This window comes from Pyrgilauda ruficollis, unplaced genomic scaffold, assembly GCF_017590135.1.
Source record: "Pyrgilauda ruficollis isolate IOZ18807 unplaced genomic scaffold, ASM1759013v1 scaffold62, whole genome shotgun sequence".
Taxonomy (NCBI): domain Eukaryota; kingdom Metazoa; phylum Chordata; class Aves; order Passeriformes; family Passeridae; genus Pyrgilauda; species Pyrgilauda ruficollis.
This window is the reverse complement of record NW_024527933.1, coordinates 2,508,844-2,530,862: the sequence shown is the minus strand read 5'-3', so window position 1 is coordinate 2,530,862 and position 22,019 is coordinate 2,508,844. Positions and strand designations below refer to the sequence as shown.

Sequence of the window (22,019 nt, the reverse complement as noted above, 5' to 3'; positions counted from 1 at the left end):
ACATATTTATTAACAAGACATTCATCCCTGTGGTATTGTAACTACCCTCAGTACTCTGTGCAAAGAAATTACACAGAGAACTCGCCTTCAGGAGATTATATGTGATCACTCTTTTTCAAACATTACTGCTTGAAAAATTACAATTGCATCTCTGTTATTCTTACGTGTTGCTCTGTCAGCTTTATTTTGTGCCCTTCCTTTCCAGAAGTTGTTGATGGCATTGATTTTTTTGGTTTTTTTTTAATTCTGAAATAAATCACATTAAAGGCCTCATGCCAAATCTGAATCTCATTGGATAGTCATTGATAGAAAATTGATGAGTGAAGAAATGATATCAACTGTGCTGTCTGGCACATAGAGGGTTAAAGGAATTTTTGGTCTCACCAAAAAGTATTTGGTCAGGTACTCAGGTGCTGGAAATTTTCTTAGCAACATCAGTCACCTAGGAACATGATCATCTGCTGTTCTGGGGTAGAGATTACAGAGCTTAATGATTAGCTTCTATAAGCTGCAGCTGATGCCAGACTCTACCCCCTTTACACCTAATTAGCCTCATTAATGAGCTCTTCTGCTCTCCACAGAGAGGGCTTCCTCCTCAGAATAGGAGGTAAAAAATACTTCACCCAGGTAGATGTGCTGAAACCTTTAATTATTGCCCACACCTGCAAAGCGTTGTGTGTCTGACAGCAATATTGCTTACTCCAAACTGCTTATTTACAGTGACCACAGCACCAAGCATTAACTCTTTAGCACCAGCAGAAGTGGTTTGAACCTTTGCCAGTATTTCTAGAGGGTCCAAAGATAGGCAGTTGCAAATTTAATGCTTAATCAAGTTGGATGTGATCTGGGGGCGAGGTAGTTTGTATGTGATGAAAATGTTTTTAAAAGTTTCTGAGTGTTTTGTTTAATCCTGAAAAATGAGCTGAAATTGCTGTTGCATGTCAAATACAGCAATAGCCGGACTAAGAGCACCGTTAGGTGATGAGCAACTTCTGTGCTTGAAGCAATGTAATTTAGTACTGCTAAAATGGAAACATGGAAAAATACACTTGTAGTGATCAATGGAGCAGGCAGTAACTGTGCTAATGAAGTGTTCAGGGTGATTCTGAGCCGTAGCAATTCCTGGTCAATATCTAGTGTAGACTGTGGGACATGCAGCACGCTGTACGTTACTGGTTATTAGCGGTGCTGCTGCGGCAGCTCTGAAACGTTTTGTGTGTGCATTTGGGCCCCAGCGTTGTGCCCATGCCCACAGTCAGAGCTGGCTGGTTCCTTAGGAACTCTTTCCTCCGTAGCCAGCGTTCCTGAAGCTTCCGCAGTCAATGCCTGCTGTGGGCATTCCCAGCAGCTGTGGTGCAGGTTCTCTCTGGCACTGGCAAGAATTGCCATCGGGTTGGTTCCCTGGAGTACTCGGCCTTGTGGAATATGACTATTGGGCTGCAGGATTCTCCGAGGCTGCAGGCAGCTGCACTCACAAGCTGGGCATCTTTCTGAGGGAGTCTGAGGCAAGAAAAAAATGTTTTCCTGGAAAATTCATCTTCTAAAATGTGTAGAAGATGATGTGCCTCCTGCAAGGCATGGGCAGTGCCTGTGTGAATGAATGAGCTTTCCGGCCCAAGTGATGAGTTTTCATGCATTTTAGTCAACTGTTTCCCTTGAAGGTGCTCTTAGCATGGTGCTGAGGTAATGTGAACAGAAGCCTTTGAGTTAAAAAAGGAATTTGGAACAAAAAACAGGTATTCACGTAACTGAAAATTATTAACAGAAAATAGGGTCTCCAAGCTGTGAGGTCACCGCAATAAGGGACATCATTATTAACAATTATTTTATCATTATTAACAATTCTTTTGTATGTGTAGGGGAACATTTGTTTTACTTTATTAAGAACTAAAACAGCGTCATACTTCCCCAGCCAAGATGGAATCATGCACTGTGCGAATCACAAAAATTCCTGTCCATTTTTCCACGAATGCAGTTTTAACTGAATGCCAAAATAAAGCATCAAAATGAATGATTTTTTAAATATTTGCATCGTGTTTTGTCAGTTGTTGCAGCTTCACATCATCATTACATAAATGGGATGGAGGCACTGCATGTGGACTCTTCTGGTGGAAACGTTGGCGTGTTCAGTTCTGTTTCCTTGGTGGAAGCCAGAGGTTCCAGGGCAGATGAGAAGGACTTGTACAAGCTCCAGCTGATCTCTGAGGGCGTGTGGCTCTGGAGGGGAGCAGAGCCCGGCGGTCCCTGCCCATCTGCTCCCTGTCAGAGCACGCAGCCGTGCTGCTGGCCCCGTGCCCCGGCCAGCCAGCTCCGGGCGCTCCCGCCTGGTCTCCACGACAACTCCGGGAGCCGCCGAACCGCTGCTCCCAGCCAGATGCTTCCCTGCACATGGGCTCTAATTAGATGGCATTTTCCCCCTCACAAAGGAGTTGGGAATTTTGCACGGTTTCCATGTCAGAAATGTGTTGCGGTAGGATGGGAGTTGGGAGGAGCCGTGTGGCCCAACCGTGGTTGCACTTGCTGCAGACTGCAACGTGTGAGCCGTGGGTTTGCAGGAATGCACAACAGTTCATGGACAGAGCAAAACCTGTGGGGAGAGTGGAGAAAGGAAAAGTCTGCTTCCTTTTTTGTCCTCACACTGGATGCAACTTCCTGTTTATGAATGTACCATGGTGGAACTGGGGGACTGAGGCACTTTGCAGATCTGGCACTAACTGCTTGGAAGACCCAGCATTCCCAGGCTCTCAGAGGCAAGGTTTCTTTTTTTAATTCTAGTTTCTTACTTTTTAAAGTGTTTAAATAAGAACTGCAAGCTGTGAGATGTTGTACAGGAGAGCCTGGGAAAATTAAATCTAACCTATAAAAATGATACTTTTTCATACATTTGGATCCTGCGCCTATTGTGAGATAGTGATTGAGGAGCTCTGATGAAAGTGATGGAAGATCAGCAGCTTTGATGATTATACTGATGTGTTTTCTGTGTCTTGCCTTCTCATAAGGTAAATTCTGTGCCTCTTTCTGACAATGGATGAGAAAATGGAAAAAGGAGAGTAAAAAGTTCTCATGTGTATGAGGGAATGGAACCTTTTTCCAGTGTCCTAATCCAGGGCCCCTGGTAACCTCTCTCAGGGGACAGGATCTGCTCTAAGGTGAGCCTTTTCTGGCTGTGTTTTTCTGTGGCAGCAGCTGAGGCTTCCTCACCAAGTTGTTGAGTGGCATAACAGCAGGACAGATCCTCCCTCAGTGAGTTCTGCTGCAGCATTTCCTTTGCCAGTGACTCTGTGAAAGAGGAGGCACTGCAGGCCATGTTCGTACATCGTGTACGTCAGTGGATCTACCAGAGATTGGGTGTGTCTAACTCAGTGCAAAATTAAAGTTTCATTCCATTAGATCCATTTTATTTATAGAGTCAGGAGGTGTTACTTAGCTAAGAGAGTGGGATTTCATGACCTCTTTATGACTAAGGCTTCCCTCACATTGCTTTAGTCAAGTTAAAAACAGTTTGTTCTCTTTCTGCATCTAAATCTTATAGTAAAATACCCTGCTCTTCAAAATACCTGTTTATTGAATATGGTTTTGGGGATCTTGAGACAAAGGAGTCATTTACATTGTGCACAAAAACATATTTTCAACATATTTTTCTGGAAACCTCATTGATTTGGATGAGTATGGACTTTTTACATGTATCTAAGAAATCAAAGTAAACAAAATATTAACATTAGTGTTCCGAAGGCATGTTGCTCATTTGTAAATCTTGGCCAATGATTTGTTATTTCTACAGAGATTTTTTTTCCTATTTTAACAAAATACTTTGTATTCTATTGAGTTTTAATAGGGGAAGCAAAAATAGCTCGTGGTTTATCTGATAGGCAATACTTTGTGTAGATTGTTTTTCCAAGCACACTTTTATATTTTGTCATAGTATAAAATAACTCATTTAAAGAATTGCACTGCAATTTTTCTCCTCCTCTGTATTGTCACTAATATTCCACAATAGTTAAAATAGAAAAAGGCCTTTTCATTGCAGGGACCCTGAATTGGCAGCTGCTTTGCATGCCGAACGTCCCAGCTTCAATGGGAGCATTGCTCATGGAATGATTGCAGAACCAGGCCCTGAAATTACCTTGCCAGCTAATGATAAAATCGCATGCAGGCCACAGGGGTTTTTGTGGAATAAATATAAGAGTGGAACAATATCCAGTACACATTATACCAGTAATTTAAAGCATATTCAGGACAAAGAGAGAGTTCCCAGTGCAGGCAGCATCATAGAGATTTGCTGTATCTGATAAAGATTAGGTTTCTCAGCTCATAATACCATACTATTACTTTCCTTTTGTTAGTCTTTCAACACCTACACTCCTGCATTGACACAATATCAAGTAGGAAGAGGAAGAATAGCCTTGTATTTAAGGGACTGAGCAGGGATTAAAGAAATTTCGGTTCTTTTCCCTGGCTCTGCCAGAGACTTTTGTGACCGTGTACAAGTTACTTATTATTTTCATGCCTCTATTCTTGATCTGTGAAATGGTGATTTTTTTTTTCTTCCTTTCTTTTTCCTCCCAGCCCTAAAAGCTTTCTTGCTGGCTTCTTTGCACTTCATGTGCTATGCTTGTTGCTTGAGTTCCATCTAGGAAGCTGTAGCAGTTGCATAGGGACAGGAAGTATCTGACTGCTGTAGGTGATGAAATCAGGGCAGGCAATGGCTGGAATTAGCCAAGCAAACACTTGGAAAGCTGGTTGGCTCCAGCTTTCCAGTGATGTACTTTCATTAGTTGTGGGTAGGAGTGCATGTCATTTTACGTGGTCTAACATGAAAATGTCAGGTATCCTGATGAACTAACAGAGTTTGAAAGAAGAAGCAAAACCAGTGCTCTGCCATGGAAGTTTTCTCTGGTTACACATTTCTTGACAGTTTAGTTTTTTATTTGAAGTTGGGTTTGTGCCTTCTTGCTGTGTCTCTACCAGAGGCTATATTCTGTAGTGAGGAACCGAAAAAGTCTGAAATTGGGCTGGTGATGGAGCTGAGCTCTTCCATGAGACGCTGTGTGTTTGGGCAGTGCAGTCTGCATTCGTAATACATGGCTTTAAAATGCTTTTCAAGATTGCACTTGGCAATAATCATTTATCAGAACTGGTAGTCTCTTATTGAACAGAGCCTGAATGTACTTTTCTTTAGAAGGCGTGTGGTCAAATCTCTGAACACGTGATTTCTTTGTTCCTGAGCTGCATCTTGAGATGCTAATAAAGCTCTGGTATCGCTCATTTAATGCGGAGAGTTTGATCTCTGCTTTCTGGATCCCATTATGACTGAGGTGGATGCGAAGAGCTCTCTTGTGCTGAATGTATGGACTGGTTATGGGAGGTTATTTGTCAGTGCAATTGCAAGCTGAATGAGCTAATGTCCTATCAGGTGTCTGTCACCAATTTCAGGTTTTCTTTATGGAATCCCGCTGGCTGGCTGATGATCCTTCTTCAGCTGTGATGAGCTAATCTTTCCCTGACATTGCAATCACAGTTCTGGAAAGGTCTGCAGAGCAGTGCCTTGCCTTTGGTTGCTGCTGTACTTGACACAGACACATATATATCCAGATCATTCTCCTGTCTCGCTTTATCATTCTGGATGGAACTAAGGCTGGTGAGTCCTAGAATATCCCTACTGGCTTTGCCATTTGCAGCATAACCAATGTCAGTACAGGGTGTGGTTATTTGCAACATCAGGTGATAATAAACAGGTGATACATGGCTGGCTCGCGTGCCCTTGGTTTGCTGTGTCCTGGGGCACTGGCACTGGGCTTGCAGCTTGTCCACTGTCCCGTGGGCATCTCGCTGTGTCCTTGAGCCCCCGTGCTGCAGCGTGTGCTGCTGTGCAGAGCAGCTCTGCTGTTTGTAGTGAGGCTGTGCTGCAGCACCCACAGCACAGGTTCATCACCTGCCCCATGTGCTGCCCGTGCTCACACGCACGCTGCACTCCTGCCTTCCATGGCACAGCTTTGAGAGCTGTCTAAACAGTCTTCAGCTGTGGCTTCTTGGGCTTGATGATCTTTTTGTTGGGTTTTTTTCCTCCCTCTTAGAATTGAATTTTGTGAAATCTTTGCTTGTATGAGGGATTCTCACTGTTGACCTGATTTGACCCCTGCCTTTGACCCCTGTCTTTATTACCTTGCTGTTTTGTCCAGCACCCACGTGCTGCCTTCAAAGCACTCTTATCCAGGTGCACACTCCTGCAGGAGTGGGAGTAGTTGGATTTCCATGGCTTCTCTGAGCTCCCGTGTCTTTCCAGAAACATCCTTTGTGTTTGCCTCTGTCCCTTCCTCTATGTCCTTCTCATCTGAGCTGTCTTCTGTCCCACATATTTTAGTCCTTTATACTCACTCTGAAAGTTCCTACCATAACTGGTGAGCTGAGGAGAAATTATTTCCTTAAAATATGAGGGATTGTGATGAAATTTTTTACAGTGTAACTAAACAAAATTGGGCTTTGTCTTTTAATTTGTATTATGGCTTCTTAAAATAAAACAGCAGGTTTCCTGAAACTCTAGAACAGTCTGAAATAAGTCCTAGACTCCTTTTATTTTCCAGTTGCTGCCTTAAGTAGTTTTAAGCATTATTTTAGAATGTAATGGAATTCCAATATAAAAATAGGTCTGGCAGCAGATCAGATGTGGGCTGAAACTTTTCAGCTTTTTCAGGGGTCATGAGATGCAGCAGTGCCCTGATGAACTTCATTATGCCAGATGAATATGAAATAGTTATATAAAGGGAGATTTGCAAAGGCATAAAGAAAAGGCATCTATTTTTTCAGCGCATCTGGGAATCGTAATCTTATATTTTAAAGTTTTTTCTGTTGTGTTAAGATAGCAGATTAAATGTGTACATTTTGTAATAAAAATAATTCTGTGATTCAATCTTGAAATAGATGTGAATTGTCTGTAACATCACAGATCAAGTCAGATTCCTCATCGCGTCATGTGCACATGAGCCTTTGCAGTGCAATACTTCAGCCTCTGTTAGGCATTTACAGTTGAAAAAGATATTAATGGATATTTAAGGTGTTGATGAATCATGGCCTAAATTTTAATTGTTGGAACCAGTGAGTTTAGGAGTTGATGAGTTTTTCAGGACAAGTTATTTTACTTGTTTCACATGCAAACAAGACCATTCATTTCTCACCAGATCTGCAGTTCTGCGGGTGTCCCCCCGTGTATAATGTCATTTGTCAGTAAAAGCAGAGCTGATTAGCTTTATAATTTACACTTAACCAGATCTGTCAGGAAAATGGTCTTATTGTCCAGCGTGTCTTTTTGTCCTGAAGCTGTGGCTGGGGGTGGAACAGTGTATGCACCTCGAGGAGGTCAGCGAGGGTGGAAGGCACTAATGCATTCTGAGCTGCAAAGCTCACGCTTGACCTCGATGATTAAAGTTTTTTTCTGTCATCCAGCAGCCGTTGAGCCCGAAATGTCTCTTAAGAAGTCAAAAGGTCTAATCAAGCTAATGAACAAACTCAATCATTAGTACTTTGGGAAGGAAGTGTGCTAGCACTGCTGGTGCCCCAGCTGCAGGGTGTGTGTTGCTGGGGGCACAGGAGGAGCTGCTGGAGGTGCAGCAGGGCACAGCCGCCTCCCCTTCGCAGGGCTGAGCTCATCCCACGGTGTCCACGCTCTGCTCTGGCCAGGGGAGAAATTTCGCATTCTTGTAGGTGGTAGGAAGGGCTGCTTATTTCCTTTGAAGGGTTTTTAAAGTGAGGATTAAACAAAAGCTAAACCTTCCTTGGATGAACGTCTGTGCTAGTGAACTAATCTGCATTTCTCTTTACCCATTCCTCCCACCTCTTTTCACTCAGATTTCTCTAACATGGATAAAATATTTTTCAGGGATCCTTTGTTACATTCCAGTATCTGAAGTTAATGGGAAAGCCTTTTTCACGCTGGTCAAGTAGATGACAGCTGTTAGTCATTTAAACGCAGTAAAACCTTTCAGACAGTGCACACCTTGACTTTGGAGCCAGAACCTTTGTCATGTGTGTCCTGGAGACTGGCACATACCAGCCAGACCTGTTTTTCCAAACATTTTCTCTTTGTTTATTTTATAATGAAGTGTCTTATAATTCTTTATTCTGATGAGAGCAAAGCCACAGCAAAGAAGAAAAAGGTAGTTTTTTCACACTCACGCTTCTTGCCGGGAAAGCATGTAGTGATTTCTGTTTTCCCTGTAAAAAGAGTAAATCAAAGCAGGTTATTATTTTTAAAATAAATTACCCTGAAAGTGTATCATGTAAGAAAGCTGCTGTTTTTTTTTTTTCAAATCCATGGAAATTCACTGGTTCAAGCAAGGGGTGACAGAAACTCTCGTAAGAAAGTAACTTCTTCCCTCTGTCAAGAAGACCCATCCTGTGCTTAAACAGGCACTTGCAATTAATCCTTTCCTCAGTCATTTTAGCTGCCCTGTTGATTTTACACAGCCAGTGGTAAATAAGAGATTACTAATTTAAAGCTTTCAGAAATAGAATTATATCATCCTTTTAAAGGGGATGCTTTAAGACTTTTTGCTATCTAGTGTTAATTTTGAATACTCAACAGATGAAGAGTCCAAATATATATTGGGTTAATATGAGTATCCATAAGCATATATGTGGGTTAGTATGAACATTCATAATAATTATACATCAGTATAATTTAGTCTTTCTTTGTTACTTGTTTTTAATTCATTAAATATATTTGCTTGCTATGTTGTCTATTTGTAGATGTGTAGAAGAAATTGGTGCCCTTATGGCAGATACACAGTAGACTTCAGCATTACCATAACTCATTAAAATAAGATAAAAGCAGAGCTGCAAAACAATTTCTGTCTTTGCCGACAAGATTGGGAAAAAGGGAAATTCCACTCTTCCGCTATGAGTTTTTCAGAGATGTGGAAAGAACAGAGTGGACATTCCTGACCCGTTTGTGCTGGCTCTGCTGAGGCAAATAAGCAGAGTATATGGAATTCACATGACTGTGTGTCATATTTTGGGGAGACTAAGTAATATTAACTTTTTGAGTGATGAAAGTTCTTCAGCTTTAGCAAAATGTGTGTAAAGGCACTCTAGTTTATTTTGATGATCTGCAATTTTCCAGCCTGTTTTTCCATCCTGTGGCTGGGACCTGCAAATAAAGTGCAGTTTACTGAATGCTAGGTAAGGCCTGTGTTCCTTACCTGTTTGTTTTGGAAGGGAAGAAGGTCAGGTGCGGGCAGTGGATTCACAGGGGCTCAGTCAAGGCTGTTGGAGTGTTTAATGCTCTGAACTCTCCAGGGTGAACCCATCACTTTCTGCGAAGAAGCGTTCGTGTCCCACCGTTCGTCTGTGATGAGGCAGTTCCTGCAGAATGCCATCCAGCTCCAGCTCTTCAAGCAGGTACTGCCTCCAGTGATCCATGGGGAAGCAGATTCTCTAACAATTCAGGTGGGGTCTGGGGGGCTGTTTCTGTATCCCTTGATCCTGTAGTGCAGTACCTCAGATCCTGCTTGCTGGCTTCTCTCAAACTTGGCTTTCTGTGTATTGAGAGGTAGATGGGTTTTCCCACTAATGGTCTCTGACCTCAAGGGTTTTTCATATCTGAGCATGCCTAGACCCAAGGTATCGCCTGTAAATTTTGTCCAGGAAGCATATTACTGTTGAACATAGAACTACTGCTTTAGGGCAGCTGAAAACATGTATGTGTAGCCAAACATGAATGCTGGCTTTTAGCAGAGCCACACACCTTAGGGCAGTGGTCAACATTGTGCCAGTTTGGGTGGTATTTTCATTCTATTTTGAGTCCCTACCCAATGCAAACATTGAGGTTATTCCAGCTAATGAAGGATAAAGTCTTTCTGAAAGGATGAAGAATGGGATGGTTGATGTGTTTCTGTCTTCTAATGCTGATGCAGTTCATTGATGGGCGTCTGGATCTGCTGAACTCTGGGGAGGGCTTCAGTGATGTGTTTGAAGAGGAGATAAATATGGGAGAATATGCAGGTAAGAAATATTTTAAGGTAATTTCAGACACTTTTGTTGGCTTACCATTTGTGGGTTATCATGATGTAATTGGTCATTGCTGCTGAATAACTGAGGCCTAGTGATCTTGGCAGCCTGAAATGTATTAAATTTTTGTTCTTTCGTCTGTCAAGAGCTTTGAATAATGTATTGTAGTCTGAGTAATGCTTGTTCAGTCTTCAAAAACCTCAGCGTTACCACTTTAATAAAATACAACTAAAAGAGCTCTTGCACTGGAGGAAAAATCTTGGCTTTACCCAGAACCACCTCAGATTTCTCTATGTGAACTTAAAAACATCTGTGTTCTCAAATGTCTGAGACAGCACAGAGAAAACAGGAAAGTGTAAATCTCTCATCAATGTTATGTTCTCTCCTGAAAGAAAAGGCTGGCTGTCCTGTTCTGTCCATGCTCCCGAACCACTGAGTGCCAACACTTCACTTTTTGAGCTTGTTTTCTGTTCAGCAGAGGGTTACAATTTGTTTGTTTGTGTGTTTCGTTCTCTCTAGGTAGCGACAAACTGTACCACCAGTGGCTGTCCACAGTGAGGGTAAGCACACGAGATCCTGCCAGACACCCTGAACTGGGCTTGGCCTGTTGAAGATTTTCATGTAGTGACAGAGACAGTAAATCTTAAAGCTGTTTACATCTGGTTGCATATAATCAAATTTGATCTCTGGAAATGTAATTTTGCACTGAAAGTAGGAAATACAACATGAATTGCTGGGATTTTGCCCTTCTGTGTTTCTCAGTAAGGTGCTGTTCAGCAATAATCTGTGGGGTATGGCAGGGGTGTAGAACACCAACCAGGTGAACAGATCATTGCAGTTGATGTATCACTGGCTTATCACTTTGATTATATTAATCACATGAAATTCAGCTGTTCTAGAATTAATGTTTGCAACTGGAGTTAGATTTCATTTCCCTCGGCTTATCCCTTTATCAACTACTTGTATGTTAAAAAGGCACTGTGTGTATGTTAAACAGGACTGTGGGATGAGGGAAAGGAAAAGAGCAAAGTAAAACCAGATCTCCCCTCTTCAGACTGAACGTACAGACTGTCCTGGGACAGAGTCTCTGGCTCAGACATTGAGTGTTGCTCAGGATACTTGTGTCTTAAGCTTAGTTAGGATTTTAGTGGAAGGTACAGAACAGCTCTGAGGTGAGTGGAAGCACAGGACACAGCTGTGAGACATGTAGGACAAGGGCTCTTGGGAGGCACCTGTATTGTCCCTTGGACAAGTGCTGTATTAAACAGAGCTGGGCAAAACCAGAGTGACATTCAGAGTGGTTTTCCTTGGGTCTTTTTCTTTAAATCTGACCTTTTCATACTCAGCTCTGCTAATAAGGATAGTTAATGCTCTGTTATTTTAAGTTAAGAATAGTGGATTTTAGATGGCTGTTTGCTTTAAAGAGCTTTGATAACATTTCTTCCCTTGTTACTATAATTACAGAAAGGAAGTGGAGCCATTTTAAACACGGTAAAGACCAAGGCTAACCCCGCCATGAAGACTGTCTATAAGTTTGTAAGTATTGAGTACTGGCTTACTACTGAGATAAGAGTCTAATTACAATTCTGTTTTAACCTTTCAAATGAGACTCAAGACTTGCATCCATTTTTATTGGACTCACAAAATTACTCAAAATATACATTCATTCAAATTTCAAATTTAAATGTAAAAGTCATTTTGAAATTTAAGCTCAATTGAAATGCAAAGTACAATGGGAACTTGTGATTTCTTTTGAAAGTACAGATGATAAATTCCGTTTATTACACAGAACTCTTTCTGGGAAATGGTGCCTGTGTTCTCTGCTAGTCAGCTCTACCATCTCATCATTGCTCTGTTGGAAATCATTGTTACCTCAGCTTTCCCTGCTTGCAGCTTCATCGAAAGAAGGGAATCCTCTCATTTTCCAAATTGTTTCCATCTTTTCTAAATGTCAATTAATTTTCCCTAGAGATTTCTTATACCTGCTTATTTAGAGCCCAACTTACTGAGTTATTCTTTAAATGGAAGTGTTTTCAGTGCTGTTAACAAACAGCTGGTGTGTTGCTGTGCTATCGTGTATGGCTGCCAGCTCCACTCTGCCAGATCAAACAGCACAGAAGCAAGTGAGGATTTCTTACATGCTCAGTTCTGGAAAATAATGCTACAAAAAGCATTGAGATAACCGTTCAAACTTTGCTTTTCTCCTGCCTTCCTCCAGCCTGAGAGAGAGGAGTAGGATGAGATTAGCTCTACTAAATGGAACTGGCACCCAGAGCACTGCAAGGAGAGTTTTCAGGCTCACTGCCAGTGTGGAAGAATAGAAGTTTATAGCACAGATAAATACTTACTGGGGAACACTGAGGGTGTGGAATGCAAAACGATGAAAGATGTCTGTGGCTTCAAAACAGGGAAAACAAAATTTTTGCAACAGAGATGGGGTGGTGTTTTTTGTTTATTTGGGGTCTTTTTAGCTTTCTGTTTGTTTTAATATGTCTTCAGTATCCTGTTACATTTTCTATTGCCATTTTTATTAACTGAAAACAAACTTAATCACTGCTGGAAATAGACAGGAATTTTAACTTAAATTATTTTTCATGCAGGCAAAAGATCATGCAAAAATGGGAATAAAAGAAGTGAAAAACCGCTTGAAGCAAAAGGTACTTGAAGTTCTTATTCAAAATGTATAAGCACCACGTCTGAAATCCTTAGCCACTGAAAGCATGATGTGATCAATAGGAAGCTGTTTGATACAGTGCTGTTAGCACACTTCAAAATGCATTACCAGCTGTCCTGGATTTTTCACACTTATAAATATTCACAGACAAAAAAAAAATTGTCTTCAAATACATGAAAGCTCTGACTTAAACCCACAAAAGCCAGAAAATTGAGTGTTCTGCTTGGAGTGGTCCTGCTCCTGTCTTTCGTGCTGGGGCACTGTGTGAGGGGACTGCATGTGGATTGGGAGCACTTCCCTCCAGTTCTGACAGTGAACTTTTTGCAAGTGGCAAATTGTTATTTTTGCAGTAATCAGTCAGGAAAAGTAACAACATGTTTGTCTGCCATTGGGAAGAGGATTTCTGCATTTCTTGAATGTCTGCTACTAAGTTCAGACAGGAAGGAATTTTTTAGAGTTGGTGTCCATTGCCAGTTGGAATTATTGCAGGAAATAATACTCAGTTTGTTGTTTCCCAAATCTGTGCATGTGTTTGTAAACAGCACAATTCCCAGCTGCTCCGCTGTGTTTGAGGGATGTGTTATCCAATCCCAGCTGCTCCTTTTAAACCAGAGGAACAGTCATGAGTACCTGGGTAACTCTGCCCTGGGTTATTGCAGATATGCCTTTATTCTGTGCATCAGAGCTCTCAGAGTCATGGAGGAAGCCAGGCAGCTGACCTGCTGGGAGAACTGAAGTTCTTATTCAGAAATTTGTATTCAATTTGTTGCATAGGAGTTTGGGTGGATTTTGTTTAAACTGTGCTCTCTCTGTAAATTTCTTCTCTAAATTTCTAGACCATCCTCCTAAGTTAGGGCTACAAGTGCTCGTGGGCAGACAGAAGTGCTCCTGAGCCTGTCCCCAGGCTGCTCCTCCAAAGGGGGCTCTGCACAGCTGGGCTGTGAAGCGAGGTTTGCCTGTGTACATTCCAACTGCTGCTCCCTCTCTGAGCACTCCAGACCCTGCTGCAGAATCTTGGGGAAGATAAAGTGGCTTCAGATGCTTTTATGTTATTTTATTACTCTACACTATGTATGACCACTGTAGGTATAATTTGAAAACAATAGAAACATGAAGCAGTTTTGTTGTACATGGATTTCTCTGTGTCACTGCCTGTGTTTCACTTCTGGACATAACGTTCTGCCTTTTTGTGTGTGTTTCTAAAGCAGTTGGAGCTGTGTAACGTGAGCAGGTTTTTTCCTGCATTTTAAATGCGAATAGAATTGTGTGCTGTTGTGTGACATTTGTATACTAGGCTGAGAAAAGCCTCATTCAGTCATTGCTTTGTTTTATTATTATTGTTGTCTTCCTGGTCTGTCAAGCAGCAAGTATCTCTTTAAAAAACACATAACATTTACAACTAAATGGCCCAATTTTGTTTCACCTTCTTTATGTGGTGTATCTGTAAGTGAGATGCTTAAACATGATTGTTCAACATAGGCTTTCACAGGAGCTTAAAAGATAGCTGTGAATAGTTGACACACACTGCAGAACCTCTCCTTCCTTTATTATTCTGTCCTTTTCTATCCCATCCTCTTCTCCACGTGAAAGCAGGTAGGAAGGTAACTAAAATTAGGGATTCCTCTGTTAAAAGCAATAAAAATAGCAAACATTGCTTTGGTTACCCTCATTTTTAATCTAAATGTCTGTGCTGCTTCATTATGGGTCTGTTATGCACAGGTCTATTAATGCATCCTTCCCATATTTTATGTAAGAGCATTGTATTTATCCCGTTTCCTCACTAGGATGTGTGAGTGTTAACTGTCTGACATTCTGGTATCATTAAATACTTACTTTTTGCCAAATTTGGGATGCTAGTCTTTCATCTTCTAAGAGTAACCTAAGGTTATTTTTAAACTGAACTTACTATCCACTGCATTTTAACATACTATTTTCCATTATTAATATAGAAAGTATGCAGGCCTCTGGTGTGGAAAAGTCAAATATAAACATCCCTTTTCCAGTTTTTGCTGTCAAATCTGAGCAGCTTCTTTACAAGATATAATTTAAAAATGCAATAAAGCTGGAGGTTCTGCTTCTTCCAACTCTGCATAGCAATGGTGACCTCTTAAATATAATCAAGAGCCCATTTTGCCCTTGGTCTGCTCCAGTCTTGGGTTTGAATTGCAAATGAGAAATGCAGGATTGACCTGTTGAGAGGTCACTGTGGTGTGTGTAAGGTCCTTCTTTAATATGATAGTGGAGATTGAATGGTGCTCCATTTCCATCCCTTGTTCATTTGTGGTACAGTATTTCAAAGCAACAGAAATAGTTTTCAGAGGATTCTTATGAGTGAGAGCAAATAATTGTTAATAGATACAGCCTAGTAGCTTTATTTTATATCTGATACAGTTCTTTTTTTCTTTTTTTTTCTCTTTTTTCTTTTTCATTTGCCTTTTTTTTTTATTTTTTTGCAAAGGCTGCCTTTTTCCATCTCACAGACCGTGGTGGTCAAGTCCCTCCGTTAGTGGCTCATTTGAAGCTTAACTGCATAGAATTAGGAAGAGGGAGGAATATGAATGGTACCATCCTCAACTTTCAGTCAGGAGAATGGAACTTACTGAAAGCTCTGGCTAAGACAATTTATATAAGTGGTTGGGCACTTGGCATTAATATATTCAACATTATTTTAGTTACTAGAGCCCTGTGTGGCTCTAGTTAGTGACTGATATTCTAGAAACAACTCATTTAGAGCTTTATAACACAACCTGCACAGCATTCAAGACACTCAGAATGTGTTTTGCTCCTCTCTAGCCAGTGTTTGCTGTCCATTACAAAATAACATCAGATTTCACTGTTTTTTGACTCCAATGTGTTTTCATTGAAGATAGAAGACAAACTTTTGTGAAGCAGATTTTGCTTTGATAAATGAAGCTGTATTGATGATTTGTTTGCCTTTTGGAGATGTTGACAAAATAGAGAGGAATCAAATAATTTAATTCTTATCTTTTATTAAGCAGTTTAAAAATATATATAGTGGTTTCATTGGAAGTCTGTGCACCAAACTCAGTAGAAGTAGGCTTTAGGAACATGTTATCTTTTATATGCAATTATATCATCAGAGAAGTAGGGGCAATCTATAGCAATAAAAGCTCAAGGATTTGCAGTGATCGTTACACATCTGAGGGGATTTTGCTTAATGGCTTAATCTCTCTCTTTCATCTCCTCCCATTCCCCTCATGTCCAAACTTTTGTGTCCTTTTTTTGGCTTTTTGGGGATTTGCCTGGGAAGGTGCTTTGCTCTCCACTGCCTGCCAGCCGTGTGCTGCCTTGGTTGGAGCTCTGCAGGGCCAGGAGCAGCCCTGCTCAGCACAGCTTGGGTGGCCCTGGGAGTGCTGGAGCTTTGGCAGCTCCAGGCACCTTCGATGTGCCTCCACCCCCACAGAAATATGGAAATGGGGTTTGTGTTTAGTTTCATTGCAAGGAATGGTGCTGCCACAGGCTGTGTGAGTCCGGGGCTGAGGAGATCCCTTGGAGGCTCAGTGCTGTCTGGAGCTGGAGTAGGAGTTTGGCAGACACTCAGGTTTCTTGTCAATGCCTTGCTTTGGGGCTCTTTGTTACTAATTCGGAGGACTTTGTTGTACCTTTTCAAGACAAGGTGGCATTGTGCAGCTGAAGGGCGGGGAGAAGAAAAAGTTTTTCTCTCTAGTTTGACCTTAACAAGTTGTTAATTCCCCATGATCCTTATGCCTGTATTGGGGAACCACTGCTCTACCAGCTGGATCTAAAGAGGGGTCTCAGCTTCTCTGTGGAGCAGACAAAGCCCCTTAGAAAGTCCATCCAGCTTTTTGTTTCATTTGACCTAAACACATTAGGTCAGTGTGTGTCCAAAGGAACCATTTCTAATTGGCCATCAGCTTACACGGCTCATTATTGTACCTGAGCGAGCCGGGGGCTCGCGGGCCGTGTCAGAGGTCAGGGAATCAAAGCCCTGCTGGTGGCAGCAGCCACCCTCAGGTCAGCCTTGCAGAGCTCCAGCCTGTGCAGCCTTCTCTCCATATTTACCCAGCATTATTTCCTTGGCATTGTTGCAGAGATGTAAGGTTTGGGGCCCACTGCGTTACAGACTGTTTCTCAACTCACTTTCAAACTCTTTGCTCCTTCTCTGATTCCTGGTGTCTGCAGGCCTTTGTCTTTTTCAAAACCTGTGTTGCACACCCTGCACTTGCCAAGTCCTCTAACCTGGGCTGGTGGGTCACTTCACTTCTGGAGATGAGAACTAAAGTCAAAGCAAACAAAAAGTGTTCTGCCAGGCAGCCCTTGGTGTTGTACCCTCTCCTGGAGGCATATTCAGTGCACACAGACTCAAAGATGAAATGCAAAGCTAACTAAGCTCTGAGTTCCATCTCTCCTTGCCACTTCCACCAGTAATTGTTCTGCTATGGATAATTCTGTGTGGTACGTTAATGGAATTACTGTGTTCATTTAGGTTCACAATAAGCAGAATGCCCTGTCCCTGCTCTTCTCTTGAGTTCATTTCTAAAATAGAAAATCTGAGCTATGTTTTTTTCTCCATGTGCACTTCCTGGCTTTTGCGTGTTCAAGTCAGACATTTTATTGAATGTCCTGTTTGCACCACTGGTACTGGGAGGAGAGAGGGGTTGTGTACAAGCTCTGATGGATGAAATGTTGTATTCTAATGATATTTTCTTTTCTGTACTTTGGTGTTTTTTCCCCCTAACATCCAAATTGTTAGTCAGCATTATCCTCTAGTGTCTCCTCTGTGCACCTTGCCCTCTCTCAGGAGTGTTCCTGGCCATGCTATTCACCTTTTCCTACCACACAGGACATTGCTGAGAACGGCTGCTCGGCAGCGCCGGAGGAGCCCCTGCCAAGGACGGCACCATCGCCCCTGGCTGAGAAGAAGGACCCGAAATTAAGAGAGGACAGAAGACCAATCACAGTACATTTTGGTCAGGTAGGTCTTAGTGTAAGTTGTTCTCAATCATGTGACTCAGCAAGAATAGTTCAGAGAAAAGTCATGATAACAAATGTGCCAAATGCTTCATTATCTTTAATCACTGAACTATGCTAGTTTAGTTTTATTTCTGTTCTATCTGTTTAAAGGGGATTCTAAAACCTGATTTTTCTGGGGTTTGCGGATTCTTTTCATTCAGACGACGATTTTGAGGAAAATAAATGATGAGTGAATGGGGGGAAGCATAAATATTGTAGCAATTTTATAAACTATTTTGCAGCTGTTTTAGCATGCAAGGTGCTACAGCTCTCAGGACTGAGGGTGTAGAATTTAAAACATCCCCTGTTATCTAGCCAGATCATTAGTGTCAATATGGGATGTCCAGCTATTAAAGCATTTGAACATTCTCTGAAAATGAAATGCAATGAACTAAGATGGAAAAATCAATTAATAGCTTGTTAGTGTGCTCTGTATTCAGTATTGACAGCTGAGCTGATCACGTTAGTTACTCATGTAATGTTTCTTTTGATATGTCTGCAAAACAGAGAGTTTGGGGGTGGGGTTTGAAGAGCTAGCTATTTAGAAAATGTTGTAGTTGCTGTGATTTTCATGGAAAAACATCCAGTGTTTATTATCAGTTTGCCAGTGTTTCCCTATTAGCTACAGACTGACTCAAAAAAATGACATGATTTGTGTTCACAGTTCTCTTTTCTTTTGCTGTATCTATTCTTTACACTGTTCTGACCAGAAAACAGGAGGGAATATCTGATTTCTTCTAAGGAAGCAAAGTGCACATTTAAAGCAATTGTAAAACATTATAAAATGTGAAGCAAACCCGTTTTAGAGAAGTATCTATGAATAGAAACCAGTTGGTGTGGCTGCACTGACTGTTCAGGTATTGGATGGGGCTACCTGAGGTCTGATCAGTGCTCACAGCAATGCTGTCTGCATCATTTCAGAATTAGATTTATTTTTTCAGTAGTTTCACCAGTGTGCTAAAAGTAAGTTCTTGGAGAATTTTTGAAAATCGTTCTCTTCCAATTAAATATTTTCAGTAGAGATTATTTTCTGTTACTTTCAGTGCTACTACAGTTGAGAGGAATTGGGGCTACTGGAGGAATGCAGCCATCTAGCTCCAGCAGGGACATGCTACATTTCATTTGAAGCAGTTAGAAATCAGATCATATTACAATTTATTTTCAGTTTTTCCTTTAGATTTTTGTGAATGATGGATTGTTCAAACATGATGGTAAATTAATAAAATATATATATTTGAGTGGGAAGTGCAAATTTAAATTCATGAGGTTTTTTAACAGTCACTTTCAAATTTTTTAATGATCACTTTTCTGTGTTGCAAGAAGCACACATCAGCTTTCCTGACCCCTGGCTGTGGGGAGAAGCTCGCTGGCTAAATGCTTACTGCTGTCATCACATTACAAATGTTGGTTTCCAAAAAGCGATCTGACTTAGCAGTTGTAGGGTGTCTGACTCAGCCTTCGTCCTGGCAATGGTCTGCTCTTCCTGATAGCCCAGTGCCAAAACAAAAATGAAATCATACGTTCATTCAAAAGGAAAAGATGTTCAGGTTTATGAAATATAGATTAAGGCTTTGGAAAGGAAAAAAGCAGCAACATTTACTGTATAAATGGGAGATGGCTTCTAACTCGTGATTAAAGGCAGAGATTTTAATGTCACTTTTAACTCCGTCTAGAATACAGAAGGTGGGAACAATTAAAAAGGCACAAGAACTCTGAAATAAGGGCTGTTTGTGCATTCACAGCTCTTCTAAACTGAAGAGGATGAAAGAGGCTTTTTTCTCATTGTCAGGGGCTCTCTCGGAGTGCAGCATTGTGCGGCTGGCAGCGAGGTTTAAAATGCATGCGTGCGCTGGGGTCAGGGCCCGGCTCGGGGCGGGCGGTGCAGGAGCGGCCGCAGCGCTGCAGCAGCGCTCCGCCGCCGCGCGGGCCTTTAATTGAGACGTGCTGTCAAAGTGACAAACACATTTGCATACAGTCTATTTATTTTCCTCGGAAAGGTCTGCAGTCTGCTGTTGGTTGAACATTCTTAATCAGCTCGCTGTAAGTGAGCCGGCAGCGAGCTGTCCTGTGCTGGGTGCTTCTCTTCATTACATGACAGATTAGCTAAAGGGGGATGGGCTAGCGAGCCAGCAACAACCTTTAATTTTAACTCATTATCTCTCACCCTAGAGTGAGGGAGTTGCTGGCTTTTCCAAACACAGTTGTGTATCTGCAGTTGTTCGGCTACAGAAAATATCAGCAAAATGTCTTGAAATGCCTGTAAAAGCACAGCCCCTCAGCTGATGGCTCACCAAAATTTGGCAGTAATTGGCTGACTGGGGGAGATTCTATATGTCCTGGCTCATCTTGGTGAGTGGCGATGAGGCATCATTGGAGAGCCTTGTTTATTATGGAATTGTTTCAGTGATGCTTTCTGCAATACTCAGACATTGTGGGAAAGCTCCCCTTGATGGTGAAAAGAAGGATTTTTAGCCAGATAGCCTGGGGCAGTGTAGTAAAGACCTAAACGGAGTGTTCTTAGTAAGACACCACCATGGGAGGGTGGGACCACTGCTTTTCCTGGGTGGGACTTTACATGCTTTACCCAGGGCGTGCCTTTGTTCTTGATCCCTGCATCAACCAAATACAGGAACTATCGCCACGGGCTCTGGGGCAGCAGAGCTCTACTCAACAAGTAGCAGGAGCAGTACAGGCAGCTCAGGGTTTAATGGGTGGGGAGAAGAGGGAGCAATTTTCAAGCCAAGAACAAGATTCAAATGGAAGGTTTGTAGTACTGAGTAGTGCTCTAAGTTTGGAGGAAGAGTAAGGTTAATTATTATGGAAGATCCGGAGCTACAGAGAACATCTCTCGTGGTGCTGGTTCAGCAACCATGCTGATGGTTGGACTTGACCATCTTTCCAGTCTTTTTCAACCTTAATGATTCTATGAATGTCCTATTACTTGCTTTCTTCTGGTTTGTTGTCTTAAAAGCTGACCAAAATGTCCTTAAAGCATTGAACATATGCTGCATATTCAGTTGCCAGAGCTGTCCTCAAGATCCTTCCCAGTGTGCCAGGCAGGACAGCACTGGGAGCCCAGTAAGCCCTGACTGGGGCAGAGTGGGACACTCTGGGGATTTGTGACTCGGTTTGGGCTCTTGTTTCCATGCCCACACTTGTACATTTTTGGTAGAACACATGTGTCTGTGTTGTCTTTGAGCTGTTTGGAGAATAAACACTACACTCTGTCATGGTGACTGTTTTGAACAGGTTCCTTGTCCAAGCAGCTGTTGGGGCTAATTTGGCAGGACCCACAGAGTTCATACAGGATTGGTACCTGTGCCCAGTCTTCCCACCAGTCTGGAAAAGGTGGTGTGAACACACAGGATGAGCCAAGGGCTTAAAAATCAAACGTACACTTAGGAACATTCCTCCTTAGGAGCTTTCCCACAGACAATAGCACCCTGATTTAGTACAATTAAACTAGCAAATGATAAGCTGCCAGAAACATCACTTGTTGGGAAAGGGAATAATTTCATTAGAAGTGAGTGATCCAGGCAGTTCTGTACAGCTCTCTAATTGTGTCTGTTATAATTCGAATGTCTTTTGTCAGGTTAGCTGGGTTTATGTTTTATGTGGCTTGTTTTTATTTACTAGCAAACAGGATATTTAATTCCATTTATGCACCAAAAGGTGTAAAGCTTAAGAAAATACAAAAGACTCTTCCACATATATCTTTAGTAGAGAGATTCAATCAGGTTCCACTCTTGATGCAAACTACAGAGAATCAGTGCTCTGGGGACTAATGCAAATAGCTATGAAACAAATGGAAAATGCACTGATGTACTGAAGGAGCTTGTCTGAGTGTGGAAAGGATTCTCTGAGTTCTCTCCGTGGCTCATCCTGACTGCTGTTAAACTCTTGCAGGCCACAGCATGGAAATTGCCATCTTATTTGCTGTTTTGAATCCTTTTGCTGTAAGTGAACATGTTCATTTTTCCTAGTCACAGTCTGCACTTGGACACATAGAACAAACAACTCTGCTTGGTAGGGCAGTGCTCTTCTTCCAGGAGATTAAACGGCATTAAGAGGTCAGGGGAAAGATGGGGAGAACACCAGCCAGCTACATTCCAGGAATGCAGAACTGGATCACTGAGGCCAGAGGCAGCAGAGGAGGGATTATCTCAGGGTAAAAGGGATGAAGTAGGGAAGGGAGGAAGGCTCCTTTGCCAGACCCTGTGACTCCCTTCACACCCAGGTGCATCGGAACAATAGCAGATTCCCCTGGATCACAGCAGGCATTGTGTGGCACTGAGGTAGAAACCAAAGGGGAAAGGGGAAAACAAGTTCATTTGCTAACATTCGTGTA

The 22,019-nt window shown here is 41.9% G+C and overlaps 1 protein-coding gene across 7 annotated transcripts in view; it reads left to right on the top strand.

The window, feature by feature from the left end:
• Nucleotides 1–22,019, top strand: part of DENND1A (DENN domain containing 1A) — a 148,920-nt gene that overhangs the window by 107,423 nt on the left and 19,478 nt on the right. For 6 of the 7 annotated variants that reach the window (XM_041484011.1, XM_041484015.1, XM_041484013.1 and 3 more), the window contains exons 14-19: nucleotides 9,292–9,393; nucleotides 9,909–9,996; nucleotides 10,522–10,562; nucleotides 11,467–11,538; nucleotides 12,603–12,659; nucleotides 17,502–17,633. In XM_041484011.1, the coding sequence (XP_041339945.1) occupies nucleotides 9,292–9,393; nucleotides 9,909–9,996; nucleotides 10,522–10,562; nucleotides 11,467–11,538; nucleotides 12,603–12,659; nucleotides 17,502–17,633 (492 nt within the window). Of the gene's footprint in view, nucleotides 1–9,291; nucleotides 9,394–9,908; nucleotides 9,997–10,521; nucleotides 10,563–11,466; nucleotides 11,539–12,602; nucleotides 12,660–17,501; nucleotides 17,634–18,714; nucleotides 19,131–22,019 lie in introns of those variants that run through there. The other variant, XM_041484017.1, reaches the window with a different exon arrangement.